Source organism: Python bivittatus, unplaced genomic scaffold, assembly GCF_059951505.1.
Source record: "Python bivittatus isolate LINGU-HERP-01145 unplaced genomic scaffold, Pbiv_v1 ctg000310_np1212, whole genome shotgun sequence".
Taxonomy (NCBI): Eukaryota; Metazoa; Chordata; class Lepidosauria; order Squamata; family Pythonidae; genus Python; species Python bivittatus.
This window is the reverse complement of record NW_028277054.1, coordinates 2,391,988-2,411,741: the sequence shown is the minus strand read 5'-3', so window position 1 is coordinate 2,411,741 and position 19,754 is coordinate 2,391,988. Positions and strand designations below refer to the sequence as shown.

The 19,754-nt window shown below is 46.3% G+C and overlaps 1 protein-coding gene across 6 annotated transcripts in view; it reads left to right on the top strand.

The window, feature by feature from the left end:
- ACTN4 (actinin alpha 4) overlaps positions 1 to 19,754 on the top strand; it is a 75,488-nt gene that overhangs the window by 33,027 nt on the left and 22,707 nt on the right. For 3 of the 6 annotated variants that reach the window (XM_088139819.1, XM_088139817.1, XM_088139818.1), the window contains exons 2-8: positions 1,863 to 1,977; positions 3,469 to 3,588; positions 8,303 to 8,389; positions 10,711 to 10,798; positions 11,986 to 12,064; positions 13,069 to 13,150; positions 15,046 to 15,131. In XM_088139819.1, coding sequence (XP_087995945.1) covers positions 1,863 to 1,977; positions 3,469 to 3,588; positions 8,303 to 8,389; positions 10,711 to 10,798; positions 11,986 to 12,064; positions 13,069 to 13,150; positions 15,046 to 15,131 — 657 coding nt within the window. Of the gene's footprint in view, positions 1 to 1,862; positions 1,978 to 3,468; positions 3,589 to 8,302; positions 8,390 to 10,710; positions 10,799 to 11,985; positions 12,065 to 13,068; positions 13,151 to 14,246; positions 14,333 to 15,045; positions 15,132 to 19,754 lie in introns of all 6 variants that reach the window. The other 3 variants (XM_088139814.1, XM_088139816.1, XM_088139812.1) reach the window with 1 other exon arrangement.

The window sequence follows — 19,754 nt, the reverse complement described above, 5'->3', positions numbered from 1 at the left end:
TTCTGCTGCAGCATACAGAACACAGGTTTGGTTCAAACCTTGGCAACTTTAAGGTTTGTGGACTTCAACTCCCAGAATTCCCTAGCCAGCCATGCTGGCTGGGGAATTCTGGGAGTTGAAGTCCACACGTCTTAAAGTTGCCAGGGTTGAGAACCACTGGTCTAGATCATTTTTGTCCTGGTAGGAGGAGGAAAGGCGGCCAAACATCTAGTTGGACAATACATAATTTCTACAGAAGGAAAGAAATAACTTCCTCCAGATGTGAAGGAGAAAAAATTCTGCTGAGACCCAGTGGACGTTGCTCAGTTAATTCCTGGCTGAGGCCTCCTGCATCCAAGCTGGGCTTAATTTTTCTCTTGGAGAACGCTGGACTAGTTGACAAGTTGCCACTCAAAGAGTTTGCAAAGGGAGAAAGGGACGCCACTATTCAGGGCGCCAAATCCGCAGTGCTGAATCAGTCTGTTCTTGTTTTTTCCATCACATTAATTCCCTCCCAGGTCCATAGAGTTGCTTACCTCCAGAACAGTGGGAGGAATGAGAACTCATCTAAAACCCAATGCACTTCCGCTGTTGGCTATGGAGTGAGCTTTGTGGAATTCCATAGATACTGTACAGTTCAGCTTCCTGTGGATTTTGGCTTTCAATTTTAGAAGAACTTTGGAAGGGTTGAGACTAATCGTTGGCCTCCTATCTCATGGCTACTTGTATACCTGTTTGGGCTGTTTTTAGGTGTTCCGCCGTGTGACACAGGTTTTTTTGTATCCCCCCCAGCTTTCCAACAGAGTTTGCAGCTTCAGAAATGGCTCTCAAAGGTAGCTTCTCCTTTTCTCCCAGTTGGGCTGGACCTCACCAAAATCAGAAAATTTAACATTCCTAGCCTTTACAGTTGCAAAGATTCTCTGGAAGTCATGTGAGCCCTGCATGCTGACTGAGTAAGCTTTCCCTTTGATGGGATGAATTTCTTGGAACATGAGTGGTTCTCAAGACAGACATTCACTCCTGGCCTTTCTATCAGTGCTGGGGAGGAGGGGGGGTTGTGCACAAAGCCATTCAGGCAGAAGATGACGCAGATCCAGCCAGGGTTTGGATGTCTCCTTCCTGCAGAACAGAATCACAGGGTTCAAAGGGGGCTTCGAGGCTGTGGGGTCCAGTCGCTGCTCAACAGAGGAAGCATCTCTGAAGGATGACTGTTGAGCCCTCATTTGGATATATCCAGTGAAAGGGAGCCCACTCCCCAGCCTGGACAATTGGTTTACACCAGTGTTTTTCAAACTTGGCAACTTTAAGATGTGTTCGACTCCCAGAATCCTCTCTCACCCCTATGGGTGTTTTGTGTCTTCCTCAATCTTGGGTCCTCTACCAGAGACCTGGGAGTTGGAAGGTTCTGTGCAGTCTCTGAGCTATTCCTAGCACTGCACTCCAATTCTCCCATTCTCCGTTCACAGGACTTCATTTCTAGCCGCCCGATAAGTCTCAAAGGCATCTCTGAACCTGTTCCCCTTTCTCTGGACAATTTCTCAAGGTGGACTGTTCAGAACCGCTGCAGAACATGAAGGCCAGAAATCTGGTCTCTTTCAGAAAGAGTGATTGAGGGTCACAGAGGTCATGTGGTTCCATGTTCAGGACCTAAATCTTGGGAACTTTCAATAGTTGCCAAACTTCAGCCCTCCACCTCAATTTTGGAGCAGCTACAGAGGGGATGGGGAGAGGGACAGCGAATGGGCATCCTACGGCTGTCTTCTTCCCTGCCAAAATAATGTTTTAATTGATTTGCCTCTTGTCTTCAAGGAGCCCAGTGCTGTTCCAGTGTATGCATTTGAGTTGTTCCCAAACTTCATCTCCCTTCATCTTTCCTCTCTCAGACTTTCACAGCATGGTGCAATTCCCACCTTCGGAAAGCCGGCACGCAGATCGAGAATATCGACGAAGATTTCCGCGATGGTCTCAAACTGATGCTGTTGCTGGAGGTCATTTCAGGTGAGGCTCCAAATTGCTGACATGTTTTGAGGTGTCTTAAGAGCCTTACTTTTCCTTCTCTTGACAATTCCTTGAGATGAGTCTGGATGTTTGTGTCATCCCAGAATAGTCCTCTGCAAACCAGGTTCTTCCCACTTTGTTGGAAATGCCATTCCAAGAATTCCCAGCAACTTTCAGGGCATCAGGTTGATTAAAGCTGTTTGATGATGATGAACCTGCCTGAAATCCTTTTTGAAGCACGTTCCCATAGCACATTCCTCCTTGTGGGTTATCTCCTTGAATTGGCTGCTGGTGAAGAATCCTCAGTAGATCATAAAAAAGGGTTGGTGTAGAAACAGTGGGTAAAACTGAATATAGACTTCTGCCAGACCCCCTCTCCCGTCTGCTGCAATTCAGTGCCCTAATTTAAGCAAACTGTTTTAATTAAATAATTTGAAATTTGGGTTCAAACTAAATTTTGGAGGGGATGAGAGTTAGCAGTCTATCTCATGGCTGCTTGTACACATATTTTGGGCAATTTTATGGACTCCCTTTTAATTGCAGAGTGGCACAGGATTTTGTATAATCCCAGTTTTCAAACAGGATTTACAGCCTCAGAAATGGATCGCCAGCATAGCTTCTCCTTTTCTTTATGCTGAGCTGGACCCCACCATAAATCTGGAATTTTGGTTGTGTTTAACTTTTGATGTTGGTTTGAACTGAGCATAAGAGCAACTCTTCATGAGTTTATGTATGCGTTATGAGTTTCTCTGTTACAAAATGTTCTCAGTGATGAACTGTAAATAAACAAAACATAAATCAGGAAACAAAATAATCAAAGAAATAATACAGAGATCTGTATTTACATCAGCTAATGCAACAAAGCAGGAAAGTAATCATATTCTGCATTCAGTGCAATCTATTTAGACGTAAAAATGTATACAAAAAAATCCTCAGCTTGAAAGTTTTCTGTTCCCACTCCTCTTGAGCCAGTGAAAGCGTTGGAGTGAAATTCATTTGACTTATTCTTCCTGCATTAATAAATGAACTAAAACACAGGATTTTGGTTTGCCCTCTCCTCTGACTTTTGCAGCGCTGTTCAAAATAGGTTGAAAAATATGTGGATTAGGGGGAATTGTACATAGAGAGACATATAATCAGAGGAATGCGCTTGGGGAAAAAATGCCTTTACAGGGAATTGTGTTCAGAAATTCATTGTGATTCCTGTGTGCCCCAAAAGGCATGCAGAGGACTGTCTGACCCTTTAAGGAAAAGAGCCATTCAAAAACTGGTGCAGAGGTATGAGGAAATGAATTTAGGTTTTTAAAAACGCAGCAGAAAGGTTGACCAACGAAACATATGGCTTCGTCTATCCATAATTGCCTAGCGTTGTTCAAATAGGGCAGGATATAAATTCTGTAATAGTCCCGCGGGGCTACTCCTATTCTGGTGCCTGGTTAGGTTTCTTCTCAGAACCGTTAGGAACCCACCTTCTCTATTTGCTGATTTCAGGAGAACGGTTACCAAAGCCAGAAAGAGGAAAAATGAGGGTACATAAAATCAACAACGTAAACAAAGCTCTTGATTTCATTGCAAGCAAAGGAGTCAAGTTGGTTTCTATAGGAGCTGAAGGTAAGCTGGCTGGCCTGGGGTGTGGATGAACACAATCCTTTAAAGATTTTACACTGATAATTTGCACCCATTTTACTATGTAGCAGTATTTCTCAACCTTGGCAACTTGAAGATGTGTGGACTCCAACTCCCAGAATTCCCCAGCCAGCATGGCTGGCTGGGGAATTCTGGGAGTTGAAGTCCACACATCTTCAAGTTGTCAAGGTTGAGAAACACCAGCCTAGGCAAACATATCATGTTATGGAAGTTCTTCCTTACCATTCTTGATCAAGTGTGAATCACCAGAAACAAACATGGGACATTTTTTGTTTCAGATTTCAGCCAAAACAAACCCTTGGGGATCCCAGAATGATTGTTTGGGGTGCGTAGGGCAAGGCTGGTGTGTATTATTCCCTCTCGGGGGTGTTGGCAGGGAGGGGGTCAAAAAAGTCAAGATGCACATAGAAAAGAGCAGGGCCTGGATCACATGGTTGTGGCTGCCATCTTGACTCTTTTGACCCCCTCCCCATGGGCCTCCCTGTTCCCTCCCTTCCCTCTTTCAGAAAAAGATAGCGCTGGGGTTGTTGAAGGAAACCCCTGAACGTGGCTTTTCCCCCATCTCTCCCCCCAGACTCCTGTTTCATTCCGTATCCAGGCCAATACACATGTTTTGATTTGGACACAGGCAACTCAAAAACAGCTGTTCAGGGAGGGCAAGGATGTTTTTGCACATCCGTATCGCCCAATATGTAGCATCTGCAACCGTAAATCAAGTAGGCATAGTATAAAGTCACTTCCAGCCGCCTGATGACCCCCAGATATATGGGACAGCAGCTCCTTCAGCTGAGAATTCTGGGAATTGTTGTCCCAATAAATCTAGACAATGTCAGGTTTGGGAAGGGTGGTGTAAACCAGCGTTTCTCAACCTTGGTGACTTCCAGATGTGTGGAGGTCAACTCCCAGAATTCCCTCAGCAGCATAGCCCCTACTGAGAATTCAAGAACTTAAAGAGTCCATCCATCTGGGACTTGCCCAGGTTGAGAAACATTGGTGTAAACCGGTGTTTTTCAACTGGGCAACTTTAAGAAGCGTGGACTTCAACTCCCAGAATTCCCCAGCCAGCATAGCTGGCTGGGGAATTCTGGAAGTTGAAGTCCACGCTTCTTAAAGTTGCCCAGTTGAGAAACATTGGTGCAAACCATCCGTGAACTGCCTGGCAAACACAGGTAGCTCTGAGTGGCCTTGAACCAGATCTCTGGGGAAAACCACCGGCCCCATCTACTGCCCCTGTTCCCCACGTCTGCAGACATGCAAGTCAAGCATTATGAAAAGCCATTTGGACAGTTGGAAAAGGGACGCCCCAACAGCCCTGTCGAAGAAGCCAGCTGGTAGCTCGTTTGGGGCAGAATTCACTCCTTTGCAGAGTTCATGTGCCCGCCGAGAGAAGGCTGCTGGCTTTTCCAAGCCCCTCGTCTCCTCTGATGCAACTCCACATACTTGCCTTTTGTTTCAGGCTCCTGTGCCTGACACTCCTTTGCTCTCTGCCAGTTTTCACATGCTGGCAGCGAACGCACTGCATGCTTGAAAACAAGCAACCTCCCCCCTCCAGCCCTGAATTCCAGCCACTGGTTTTTCTCGGTTCCTTAGGTCTGGATCACTTCCCTGCTCTGTGTCCACCCGCTGTGTGGATGTCGCTTGTACAGGGTGGAGGGTGCTGACTGGTTCCCCCCCCCATAGAACTTCACATCTGTACTTCGGATGAGGAAAATACAGTGAGCTGCTGGGCAGAGGCCAAAAAATACTTGGCTGGTTACTTCAAATCCGTATTTCAATTTCAGTGTTTTTTTTTTTTCCTTCTGCAGTTCCTGGCCTTTGCTGCTTGTCTTCCCTGCTCTGTCCTGTCCTTGTTTTTCCTTCTCTTCTGATCCATTTCCAGGGCAAACTGTGGTTTCCTTCTTTCCGTAGCTCTTTGCAGACAGCTTCTTTGCTGGGGCCCCGGTCTCTCCCGTCCTCTGCCCCAAACACAGCAGGCCTTCTTCGGAAAGACATTCTTCGCTCCCTTTGCTCCTGCTTGGGGTGTGCTGAAGATTAAGAGTGGGTTTTTTCCCCCCCATCCTGCTTGAATAAAGGACAGATATTGTTCTGCAGGTCCCTGTTCCCAGCCTCAGTTTCCCCACTTGATTCGAGGGGGGAATAAAAATCATCTTTAACGGGTTACTAAGAGCAGAAATACTGTGTTTTTGCTGATTAGATTTGCAGGTTATAACGGAAAAACTAGGAAAAAGTAACAAGAACGAAAAGGACTTAGAAAGGAGATTTACCAGCACCATAAAATTCAGAAAAAATATTTCCCAAAATGACACTGATATAAATCTGCTTATGAGAGTATATCATATCCAGGTAAAGTTTTAAGTCCATATTAATATTGGGTTATTATGCAATCATTAACCACTATCACCAGTATGGATCAAATTATAAGTTATAAACCCAAATAAAAAATTAACAAGAATTTAGTGTCTAATCTTAAGAAACTTGGCAAATGTAATAGATCACAAACAAGATTAAATATTGTAGTCTTACCTTAGGAAACACCCAAACTTTGGATGTGGTTTGGACCTGTTCATAAAATTATAGACCAGAAGTGGTATCCACATTGAATTAAATTCTGTATCAGATTTGTTTTTAAATATGACGTCGGCTTTGGCATCAAGTCATACTCACATAATTCGCAATTCATCCACAGAAGCAGAAATGTGGTTACCGGCCCTCAGTCCTTGGGGTACAGCAAGTTTTAGATGTCCACAGAACAAAACTTGTTCTTTCTTTCTTTAAAAGCAAAATTAACACTTCCTTGTGCCAGGTCACTTATCAACTTAGTTCGTGATGCAGAGATTCTGTGATGGTCCGTGGGAATAACCTTGCGAGACAGGAGGGAGAGCCACAGACTGGACAACCGATGTGTCAAGATATCTCAGCCCACAGAAGGATGGAGGGCGTGGGAAGCCTTTCAGAAGGACCCTCCCTAGTTTTCTTGGGAGTAAAAAGAAAGGAGAAGAGAAATACTTTCAGTCTTGCAAGATTCTGTTAATATAACCTTACAATAAAGATAGATTTAGTACTCAAGGTGGTGTTTCCGAAGGGCTAACAGATTCCCTAAAGGTTTTGCTCCGGTCAGCTGTTAAGAAACTTGACATAATATGAACAAAATGAGCTAGCTTTCACTGCTGGGGCTTACAAAGATCATTGGCTGGATACGAAATGCCATTTTCTTTTGTGACTTTATGAGATATTGTGAACTTCTCAACAGGTAGCATAACTAAATGGGGACCTCTCCCTAGGGTAGGGAGAGTGCTAAGGGACAGTGGCAAGCCCCCTGTATTCTGCTCTTAAGCTGTTCAGAGGCATCTGGATGGTTGATCTTGTGTATCAACAGTGGATGCCTTATCTAAGGAAGATACAGCTGCAGGCCTCTTCCTTTATCATGAGTCCTTGTTTCACTGCTGTTTGTCCCACCGGTGCTAGGCCAGATGAATGGACTCCCACCCATTAGGGCTGCCCTGAGAGTCCAGCCTTGACTTTCTTGCTTTGGGGATGTAATCTGGAGAAGGGAACTGCCATAAAACCCAAAGCATGTTCCAGCAAGTGCCCTGTTAATGTTTCAGGTGTGGCCGAAGTGAAGCTTCCGCGCCCTCGTGTGCCTTCCCTTCCCGATTCCTGCCCTTTTTCATTTCTTCCCAGCACTTACTTTGGAATCTTGATTTTCATCCTTCCCATTTTCAGGCGTTTGTCCATCTTGGCAAACGTTTGGGCTATTCCAGGGCGCTCGTGAAATCCCACATTAGCTACTCCTGGAGTTTGGCAAACATCTTCTCCCCAGCAGCTTCCTTAGGTAGAAATGTGTTTTTTGTGACATAACGGTACAAATACAACATTTGGTCAATTATATCATTGGCATCCATTTTGCAAATGATGGAAATTAACAGGAATCAGGTAAACCATCCAGACTGTCGCAGATACAACAGGCTGTGTCCAAAGTCCATTGAAATGATAGCTGGTAAATTGAGAATTTCTGCATGTCTTTTATGATGGTTGTAAGTCACGCAGAGAAAACTTTGCTTTAGAGAACGGCATGCAGTTCAAAACAATACCTTCATCCACATTTTTTAAAATAGCCTTTTAATTTGGTTGAGGCTGTTTCCTTCGTGTGTTGGAGGATGTGCTTGAGGGAAGCATTGGCACCATGCCACCTACGCCCAGACTTTTATGGAACAATAAACCTGCACAGGGACAATTGTGAGCATTCAGCCTTTACACAGGATCCTTTCACAGCCACTGAAAAAGAGTTGCACCTGCCTGGCACGATCATCCTGGAGTTGCCAACTGATAGCAACAGGAGCAGCAACAGTTCCTCTGACCTTGGGCATGTCCCATTTCTTTTGAGCAGGGGACTTCCGCATGAATGCAGCTGGGGTGTGGGCACTCCAGGAGAAATGTATAGAGCAGTGTTTCTCAACCGTGGCAACTTGAAGATGAGTGGACTTCAAGTCCCAGAATTCCCCAGCCAGCCATGCTGGCTGGGGAATTCTGGGACTTGAAGTCCACACATTTGCAAGCTGCCATGGTTGAGAAACACTGGTATAGAGAGTAAGGAAGAGGACCTTGATGAAAATGTTTCAGCAGTGTGTATATGCCCCTGCAGAGCCCTCTTGCTCATTCTCTTCCTATCTGTTTCCAGAAATTGTCGATGGCAATGCCAAGATGACCTTGGGTATGATTTGGACCATCATTCTCCGGTTTGCCATCCAGGATATTTCAGTGGAAGGTAAGAACCAGATTTGTGCTTGCTACATCAGTAAGGCCTTCTTCTCGCTCCCATCCCAAGTCAACACCAGCCTTCCATTTAACCCAGTGTTTTTCAATGAGTTGGCAACTCGTGTGGACTTCAACTCCCAGAATTCCCCAGCCAGCTCTGGGAGTTGAAGTCCACACCTCTTAAAGTTGCCAAGTTTGAATAACACTCATTTAACCCAACTTTCCCCTGGCTTGACACCTTCCACAGTGGCCATGCTGGATGTGATGGGAGGTGTGGTCCAACACTTGTGGAAACCACCTGAATGAAGGAAGGCTGGCCTAGGCTGGTGGATTTACTGGATGTGAGAGGAGGAGAATAAACACCAAGGATGAAGCATTGTGGCGATCCAGGACGGTACTCAGTCTTAGAGTGACTTCTGTGCTTTCAGCTTCTCGCTAGATCAGTTCCAGTAAATCTTTCAGAGCACAGCTGCTCACTCAGCTGCAGTAACAGTGATTTATGTATTTGAAGTGTGGCCCTGGCTGCTTCACAGATCATGTCCTAGAATGACTGTCATTTAGCAATCAGCAGCTGAAGGATTTGGGCTCCGAATCTGTCCCCCAAAAGCTTTCTGTTTCACCCCAGGGTAGCCCTGATCCTAGAGACACCTCAAACCGATTTGGAACAAGCTGGGCCACCTTTCCCTCTTTCCTGCTGTATGCTGATTTAAAGAACAAAGACCAGCAAAATGGAAAGTACAACAGTACAATGAGCATATTAATGAAGGGGGGAAAACCTAATTTATTACAATCCTTAGAGTCGGGTTGGGCATGTTTATAGGATAATTAAATGAAAATAACTTGGGGAATTGAATGATGGAGTATATAATAGCCGTCATGCTACCCACACCAGAAAAACATCAAAGCACCTGTGTTCGATTAGGTTCGGAGGACTTCTGTTTAAGAAATAAAGAGAAGCCGTGCTACCGTAATAGCAGCCATCTTTAAACTAGGGTTTCTTCCTTGTACCCCCTGCAGGCAATGTTATCCTTCCCAAATATTATCAGCCCACTGCGATGGATTCCTTTGGGGTCTCAGCCATATATGGACTCCTTTTTTTTTTTTTTTACTTAGTTCTAAAGCTTCCCGGTCATTAAAAACTCATTGTTCTTAGGCTTTACTCAACCTGGAGTTAGTAGAAAGTAGCTGGAAGGATGAGCTGAATGACAAGATCCCTTGACTCCCCCCTTGGCTCCCCCCACCTGCTCTGCAAATGTCCCTTTGCCGGTTCCTTGCATCCTTCACTTGCTTTGGAGCAACTAGTTACGTTCTACGGCAGGCTTTGATTTGATGCTGGCTTGATTTTGTCTTCATCCTGCAAATACCTCCAAAGGCTGCCCCCCCCAACCTGGCTTCCATTCAGAGCGGTCCCAAACCCTGCTTGCTGTTTGCAAACCTATGAAACCCATTCTGTTGGACCGCCCCTTCAGCCCTTAGTTCTTTTTTTGGCCCCTGGTTTACGTGGGCTCTATTGTGTTGATATCGTTTTGTATTGTATGTTTTATTCGATTGTTATCTGTCCAGAGTCCGTTGGGGATGGAATATAAATACTGGAAAAAGAAATAAAAAAATAAAATATCCATCTCTCTGTGCAAGGAATGCATAAATGCATTGTTCTTTGTTGAAGCAAAGGTATTCCAATGGGCTTTGATTTATCGCGAATTTAGATGTATAGACTTGGCTCTATCCCAATGTTTTTCCACCTCGGCAACTTTCAGATGTGTGGACTTCAACTCCCAGAATTCCCCAGCCAGCCATCTCCGCTGCACCCCTTTTCCCGTTCAGGTTATTGTATACACTTTTTTCTCTTACTTCCTGCTCTGCCTAAAGTGATGAGGCGAGAGTCACTCGGGGAGAAAAGTTACAGCTGGCATTACAGGCATACGTGTCCACCTTCCAGCATATCAAACTGGAGGGACACCAGGAACCTGCCTATCTCAACAGTTTATTTTACAGTGCTTGTAGCTTGTCCCAACCTGATGGATTCTTGGAGACCTGCAGAAATAAAATAAAGCACACATCACCATAAAACCGAGAAATGAAATCCATGAGAGCAGTGTTTTCCAACCTTGGCAACTTTCAGATGTGTGGACTTCAACTCCCAGAATTCCCCAGCCAGCCAGCTGGCTGGGGAATCCTGGGAGTTGAAGTCCACACATCTGAAAGTCGCCAAGGTTGGAAAACACTGCTCTGTCCTGTTGCTGCCTGGACTTAGAGCGCCGTGTTGGGAACTCGCCCTCCTGAGTAGCACAATATAAACAGCACAATTGCCTCCTTTTTCTCTCTGTGTAGAGACTTCAGCCAAGGAAGGCCTGTTGCTCTGGTGCCAAAGGAAGACCGCTCCTTACAAGAACGTCAACGTGCAGAATTTCCACATCAGGTAACTCCTCGGCACCATGGTTTTTTTGTGTTTTTTGCTTGGAAAATACTTGGAACCCAGAACCAACCGTCTCACGTCCGGGGAATCGGACCTTTTTGGAAGGCTGCAAAAAATGACTTGGCTTAGCGCTCGCCCATTAAAGATCCCGCCAGCCTGGAAGCCAAGCTTTTAAGGCTTTCTGCTCGGACCCGAGGCTCAGGGTTTGTAGAGGCCAGGGAACTTAGTGAACTGGCAAACTTCCTTCCTTTACAGAAAGGCTTTTGTGTTGACAGCTGGCTGCAGCAAGGTTGCTGTTTGGGGTGGATTGATGGATGCCGATCCAATGAAGCATCCGGTGGGGAAAAGCGCCCGGAGGCCCTGGTCCTTCCACCGCACGGCAAAGTGGATGGGCAATAGAGCAGTGCAGCCTTTCACCCACCCCCTACTTAATTGACCCGGGTCGAGGATGGGGCACTTGCCGTTCTTGGCCCGATTTCAAAACTCCTGCAAGAGAACAATTCAGACCTTTGGTAAGAGCTCTCTGCCCTTCCCTGGAGCTTGGGAAAAAGGGAAGAATCTCATAAAAAAGTGAAAGGTCAAAGAGAATATGGCAGCGACCGCTCACTCCTGGGCCTGGCTCTGTCCACTTATGTTTGCTCAGGCTAATTCCCTCCATAGCTTACTCCTGAGTAGATGCTGCCCTCAGCAGCAGCACCCCCCCCAAAATGGCTGCCCAACCCCAACTTCTGGAATAGTCACAGATTTTAAAAAGTGGGTAGGAGAAGTGAAGTGGGTAGATGGCACTGGTGGATAGATGAGGACCCCATCCCAGGACCCCCAAGCAGATGGCTACAAAATGCCATCCATAAAGAGCTGCTACTGAAGTCTAGCACCATAGACCTCTTATATTCTAATCTTAGTCATTCTCTTGATCGTTCCCAAAGCTGTCACTGCTTATTTCCTTCTCACTGTGGACCTTGTAGGAGGAAAGCCATGTTAGTGGGAAGGTCAAAAGGAGACCTGCCTCTGAATAAAAAATGTGAGTCTGAAAAGGTGCTACTAGACTCCTTCAGATGTTGATCTCCTTCTGTAACTCACTGGGTTGTCCAAACGGGACACTCAGTTTTGTGATAACACTCTTCTAAAGATACCGTTTGCCATCTCAAGAGACAGGCCCACTGACCCCCTCTTTGGTTTTTCCTTTTCAGTTGGAAAGATGGCCTTGCTTTTAATGCCTTGATCCACAGACACCGGCCAGAACTCATTGAATATGACAAGCTCAGAAAGGTATTTGGGGAACTGCCATTCTGCCCTTCTCCTCTTGGTTTTGAAATATTCTCCACCTTACCCTGCATGAACTTGCTTTCCTGCAGCAACTGAAAACATCAGGTTTGGTGGGTTGAGTGAGGCCTGGGATCAAATTCCATTTTGGCCAAAAGCCCCTGAGTTACTCTAGGGTAAGTCATAATCTCCAACCTGAGCTGCTCATCCAAGAGAAAGGGAGTTGACCTTGATTGGTCCCAAGATCAAGATTTAGTGCACAATTGTGGATTAAAATATCCAGATTAAATCATTGGGGCCAGATCTGAAATCATCTGAAACTTCATCACATTTGTTCTAATGTCGAATGGGTCCCTGTAGTCACCAAAATGACAGAGAATCCTTAATTTGTGGATGGTGAATCCTGAAGGGCTTCAAAGATGCTTCAGTGCCCTTTCCATGGGAATGTTTGCACAAGTAGTGTTTGACTTATGACCATCTGTTTAGCAACTGTTTGAAGTTATGACAGTGCTGAAAAAAGTGACTTATGACCAGTCCTCACACTCAAAACCGTTGTAGTGTTCCCTGCAGTCACATCATCAAAATTTGGGTGCTTGGCAACCGGCATGTATTTATGATGGTTGCGGCATCCCAGGGGTCACTATTTGCGACCTCCCCCGCTGGTTTCTGATAAGCAAAATCAACGGGGAACTGTGTGATTCACTTAACGACTGCAGTGATTTGCTTAATGACTGCCACAAAAATGTTGTAAAATCAGGTGCAGTCATGTGACCCCTTGTTTAATGACCACACAGCTTAACGATTAATTTTCCAGTCCCTGTTGTGGTCGTGAGTGAAGGACTACCTGTATTTGGAAACTTCAGGAAAGCTAAGACATTGGAATAGAAATTCAGGCACGGTTGCTGCTTGCGAGAAGGGGGAGATGCATATTCGTTCTTTCCGGATGAGCTCTCAGGGTAATGCCACCAATTTTAACAACTGGGCCTCTCTGGCCACTTTCCTTTTCCCAGGACGATCCAGTCACGAACCTGAACAACGCCTTTGAGGTTGCAGAGAAGTACCTCGACATTCCCAAGATGTTAGACGCAGAAGGTAAACCAGAGATTTCTGCCTTAATATCTTGGGGTTCCATTTAGTTCCGCAAGCCAGATTTCCTAACAGCCGCTTGAGTGAAGCCGGCTAGGTAAGCTTGGCACTAACGTATCGTCTCTGCCTTTCGGCAATCAGAAGGTTGGGTTGAAGAGGGCAGGGTAGAAAGGTCAGGGAAATGACCTTGAGGGAAACAGGCAAGAGAAACGAAGGAGGATGAAACATTCTTTAGTCCTGGGAAACAAGATGGTATCAGGAAGAGGCTCGGGCTGGCTCCTCCCTGATTCACGGGGGGGAAAAGCACAGCCAGGCTTGCAAGAGTCTGTTATTATAGCCTATCTCGGTAAACCCTAATTCCAGTCTTCCTGTGGAGTCTGTTTCCTGACCTGGTGTGCCCCAAAGTGCTGACATCAATCTTGCAAGCCCAATTGCCACTGGATGTGCAGATTAATTTTTTTAAAAACTACAAAATAGACAGAAGGGCTTAAATGGAATTCAGAAACAATTCCTAATGCTTGCAAACATATAGACTGCAATTATCCGTCCAGGTACAACGGGAAGGAAGAGTGTGACTTGTAATCAAGTAATTTCCTAATCATGTTTTTAATTCATTTTTAATTTGTTTTCTTGTTTTCTTCTTTTTTTATTTCAATAGCCATTTCCCCCCTCTTTCTACGTGACTGTATTTAATTTCATAATAATAATAACAATAATAATAATAGAAACATAAATACAAAAAAATTATAGAGCAACCCTGAAATTCCTGCTGCAATTTGAGAGTAACTCTTGCCCAGAGGAAAAGAAGAATGGGAGGAATGTGCTGCAGAGTTACAAAAGCTTTGCAGTCTTTCTTTTAACAGGCTTGAGTTACGGCAGGAAATGTGGTACAGATCTAGGATAAGCATCCTAGCTTGTACATTGGACAGCCAGCTAACCTCCCGTGTCCGTTCTTCTGGGTTTTCTGGCATTAACTTTTTCCAAGATGGATTTTTGCCTGCAGGAGAACTTCCAAGTCCCTTGGTGATGTTAGAGCCCAAAGGGAATTAGTTTGGAGATGAGTTGTTTCTGATGTGTTTAATGCTTCTCGTTCGCTTTTCAGACATTGTCAACACGGCCCGTCCTGATGAGAAGGCTATTATGACCTATGTCTCCAGCTTCTACCATGCCTTCTCTGGGGCACAGAAGGTACCAGAGACGGACAGCCCTTTTCCATTAACCGCTTCTGTTCTTTCCAGCATCCTGCGTTCTTTTGACTTCTCTTGCAGAGGGCTGCAGCTTCGAGCCAACTGGAAACCCAGACCTCAGCTAGTTCAGGACAATCTTTAAAAAGACTCTGACCCAACACAGAAGGCCATGGGCTGGTTTTCCAAAACTCACAATAAGTACCTTTGGGAGAGGCTGCAAGAGGAGACCTGGCGATGGAATAAATGGAGGCTACTTTATGAGAAGGAGAGGCAGCCTTAAGTCCTTGGTTTCCCTTACTACAGTAGGACCAGGACTCTCAAACGAAACAGGAACTCCTGAACTCATTGCAATCCATTGTTCCCCTGAAGAAATCAGTAAGAACGCTAGCTGATGAAGCCCATGGTCCTAAATTCTCACTAAGGAGGCAGCCTAGCTGGAACACGATCCAGTCACGCCTGGGTGCGTGCATGCAGAACCCTGCAGTTTAAGGGCTGCTTCGTGGGTCGAGGATGAAATTGAGTTCCTTTTGGATTCTCTGGCCTAAAGAAAGGATTTGGGACAGCCAAGTTCTGTCCCAGCTGAGGTCTGGGTCCCCCCCGGAGCAAAGTCTTTCTTTCGTCCTGCCTCTGGTCTGCTGCATGCCTGAACAGACCTGGAGGATCTTCCGCTGTGCCCTTGACTCCACCTCTCTTTTTCTCTTTCCTCTTGCGCAGATATTGTAGGCACACTCAGGCCCGACGAGAAGGCCATCATGACCTATGTCTCCTGCTTCTATCATGCTTTCTCAGGGGCTCAGAAGGTGAGCTTGGGCTGGGCAGGGCTGCTTCATGCTGCTGTTGCTGTTGCTTCGGAAGATCTCTGGCTAAGGAGAGTGTTGGCACTAACTGGCCACCTGCTCAGCCTTCTGGAGCATGGCATTGTTATATCGGCATGAAAGGGCTCGGAAGCACAGGAGGGTCTAGCTTCGAACATTGGGGGTGACCCCTGGATACAGTCCCCCGAGAAATATTACAGCAGTGGGCCAGGAAGAAGATTCTGATCCATCTAAGCCAATTCGCCGATTATTCCTGCCTGTCTCCTCCATCATTTTTGAAGGAGGCGGAAATTAAACATGAGAAGATGTTGGCTCTTGAGAGCAACTCTTCAACCTGCCTCGAAGGAGAGGTGAAAGTACCAGCAGGACTGCCTGTTTTCCCAAAGCTTCATCTGATCTGGTACTTCTCTCTGGTTTTGATTATTCTTGCTTGTTATTACAGAGAGATGCACAGGCCCCCTGCAAGATACTCTCTCCCTTCCCCAAAACTCTTTGGACAAAACATCCCTATTCAGTCTCCTTCAGGTTTCACCGTAGGAAACAACGACGTGATGTTGACATCTTGGCTAGCGTTGACCTGAACAACGTAGTTTCCAGAGCAGGCTGTTGTGGCCCCAGGCAGCTAAGCAGCCGATGCGTTGCTTCTGGCAGGGAAAAGGATGCCACCAACGTAGGCGTCAGTTGCATCTTTCCCAACACCTCATGCAGAACCCAGCCCGGGAACCTACCGCTTTTCCTGCATTTCCAGATACCCCAGGAGATTAGGAATAGAAACCTGGAAAATGCACCACGTCAAGTTCCTGTTAGCCTTGAGGATTCTTGTGGGAGGGTCTGACACCATGTATTCTGGGACTGAAATGTGAAGAGCAGCCGCCAGGCTGAGTCCTGAAGAGGAATTCTTTGGAGGGGGTTCATTGGTGACGGATAGCTGCAGTCCCGGGCTATGTTTGCATGCTGTGAGAAGCGGATTGGTGTGGGTTCTGCAAATCTTCCTTAGCGTATTCTGGAGCAGGATTAAGAGTTTGGTTACCACATGGTTTCCTGAACATCTGGGTCGGGGGGCTTCTCTCCTGAATTTTTTCTTCTTCTTTTTAAACATGTTTCATCCTTGTTGCTGCAAAGAGCAGCTTGATTTTTCTCGTGGCCATGCCTGGTGAAACCTCTCTGCCCCGAGTAGATTTCAAGGTCCCGCTAGGCTTCCTTGCTTGCAGCCCCTTGTTCCTTGTGACTTTCAGAAGCAGAGCCAAGCCTGGAAAAAAAAATGCACCCGTAAGCATGGATTTGTGCTGGGTTTAGAGATTTGTTTTTCTGGCACAGAGTTCTGTTTCTTTTCGTCCCCCGGCTTAATTGCTTGCTTGCTTATTTTGTCTTTTGCATGCTGAGCATACAGGCCTGTTCACAAGCTCTTTCCTTTTCCTCCTTGCCTCTTTTCCCAGGCAGATGCTAAGCGCCCTGCCCTTCTCCCTCCAGCCTGAGGGAAGTTAGGAATCTGTCTCCTGGGCCAGGCCCTGCAGAGTGCCCCCTCTTTCCATGTGTCCGAGACCAAGAATCCCTGGCTTTGTACACTGCAACTAACCATGCGTTCCCTTTGCTCTGCCCGCATCGCTTTCCCTCTGCAGCTTACGGCTCCGTTCCTTGCTTTTGGAGTTGTCGTTGTACTGCTGGGGACGCACGTTCCTCCGTGTCAGGTTGGCTCTGAGTGGGTTTGTAAGGCTTGTAAGAGGTCTGCAGCGTTTCGTTGGCTCTCGATAGTTTTAACAAAACCCAATAAAGTTCAGAGGTTAAAAAAAAAAAAAAGAAACTGCCAGGACTGGTTGCTTAGACGGGTAAAGTATGTTCAAAAATGTTGTGTGACTCACCTAGTCATTGTAGTTCGTGGAATTAGAATGGGTAATCAAGAGCCCTGTTTCTCAATCTCAGCAACTTCTAAGGTGTGCAGACTTCAATTCCCAGAATTCCCCAGCCAGTAGATGTGAACTTCAACTCCCAGATTTCTGGGAGTTGAAGTCCATGTGCCTTAAGGTTGCCAAGGTTGAGAAACACTGTTCTAGAGTAACTGAAACAGCCCAGGCTTGAGACTGTATTTGCATATCACTTTTTGTTGGGAATCTTAAGGATTTTGGCGTTATCAGGAATGAGCAGCGTGCTGATCCAGGTGGCTTTGTCCTTCCTCCTGCCGCCTCCTGCAAGTGAGATTAGATAAGTAAACTGAAATCGGTGACGGCTTGATTGTAAAATTGAACCCGGACCTCTGTTTGATTGCGCCATTGAATCAGAGCTAGAAGCTGCTGTTCCTTCCTGAGTTCCAACTGTGGATTATTAGGTCCTGAACAAGCCCAACGTCCAACACTGGCAGATGAAGTACCAGCAAGAAAAGAGGAGTTGAGTTTGAAATATCCGAAGCAGGCAAGACTGACTTGTCACCAAAACGAGCAGAATGGGGTCTGTGAACCCCTCGTTTTGGGGGTGCAACCTGCTGATTACCTAGATCAGAAATATTGGAGAAGGCCTGGATCCTTGGGTCCTTTCTGAGGTCGGACCCTAGGGTGGCAAAAGGCTGGTTGACCCCTCCGTTCTGTCTCTGAAAGGAACAGGTGTGGTTCAGCAGCACCTGCATTGTAGGTTTCCCTGTCTGCCTCAAGTGGGCATAGCAAGCCTTGGCAAATTCCTTGATCACTTAGCATGGAAGGCATGAGCAAAATCCACCTGTTTTCTTTCTCAGAGGCTCCAGTGGTTGCTTGCAAAGAGGCTGACACTCCACAGCAGTGTTTCTCAACCTTGGGAACTTTAAGTGGGGTGGACTTCAACTCCCAGAATTCCCCAGCCAGCCATGGGAGCTGCCAGCCATGGGAATTCTGGGAGTTGAAGTCCACCCCGCTTAAAGTTGCCAAGGTTGAGAAACACTGTCCCATAGGAAGTAGGATCCCCGTTTTCCTAGGTGTTAAGTGTACCACCAAGGTATAGCAGAGTATTTTCAGGAAAAGACCAACGTTAACGTGGATGTTCCTGGTCTCTGCACGCTTCCTAGATGCAGAAAGGTGCCGTCTTTCTGCCTATCCCTGCTGGAAGAAACAGTCTCCTTGAGCTATGCCCAAACTTGATTGCCCCCATGAGTGTTTGCACACATGCTCCTTTTTACGTATGGGGTGGGCTGGGTGTGATTCTTTTAGCCTTGTCAGTCCTTCTCTTTTTTAATCGCCCCCTGTATCTGAGCACCAGCTGTCTGCTCCATCAGCTGAGATTGATTCACCGCACCTCTGGTAGCCTTTGCCATGTGCCTGCATTTTGTCTAGCAGGGCGCATGTCAGCAAAGAGGATGGTTGAGTCATGTTGTGTCCAGGTGGGCTGCTACAACTGCCTCCTACCTCCTTTTCAATTTTTAAAACCCTTCGGCGCTCTGTGAATCAGACACCAGGATCCACCCCCCACGTTCCCCGGTTGCAGGACTATGTCCTACAGCCCATTTTCCCATCCTGGAGCCATTCAGACGTGCTGGATCTCAACCACCAGGCTGGCTCTGAGATGGTAGGACCGCATGCTTAGGGGCACACAGTTAAGGTAGGTTTGCCACAGAGATGGACAGAAGTTGAATCAGGATCTTTGGAGAAGTTGAATCAGGATCTTTGGAGTAGATTGGAGTAGATTATAGATCAGCCTTCTCCCATCTGATATCCTCAAGTGGGCCTGCAGCTCCCAGATCTGGAACCCTCCCATATGTCGAGAGTAAGGAAGATGACCTTGATGGAGATCTGCAAGAACCGTTACCTAGGCAAAAGGAGATGAAGCGTTTTTAAGCCCAGAACAGCGAGAGAGCATTCAGGAGCAGTTTAGGTAGACGCCTCCCTGATTCACTGAGCTATAAGGAGGAGGAGGAGGTACACCACAATCAGACTTGCAAGATTCTGTTGTTATAGCCCGTCTCAATTAAAGTAGCTCTAGCCTTCCTGTGGAGTTGATTTCCTGCCTGGTCCACCTAGTGGGGCGGACACTGTATGGCTGTTGGAAACGCCAGGTGGGAAAAAGCTGCAGTTGATCAACCAAGAGTTCTGGGTTCCAGCTGTGTAATAACAGCAGCAATAGGCCTAGCTGTCTGGCAGAAAGGGTTAGCTGTGAGAATCTTCTACCTGTACAATTGTTCAGGGAAAGATAGGATGCATGTCTTCCCAGCACCATTGCCTCTACCTTCTAAACCACCATTAAGTTTTCCCTGCATTGCAGGAGCACGTGTTGTAATCGATCTCCATTGACTTTGAGGTTGGTCCCCCAGTTAGAAGTAAATCACAGCGAGTTCAAGAGCTAAGTTAGGCTTCTCCTGAAAAGAAGTTCTCTCTTCCCATGCTCGGTTCTTTCCTCTCCGCTTCTTGCTCCAAAACACTCTTCTAAAGCAGCGTTTCTCAACCTTAGCAGCTTTAAGATGGGTGGACTTCAACTCCCTGGGGAGTTGAAGTCCACCCATCTTAAAGCTGCTGAGGTTGAGAGACACTGGTCTAAAGCAAGCATGGGAAACATCCTCTAAGTAGGTAGGTGGATTCCCACCATGGGGGAGGGACAGGTAGTTTTTCTTAGTGGAAATAAAAGATCTCTCTTTTTTTCTTTTGAATATCCTAT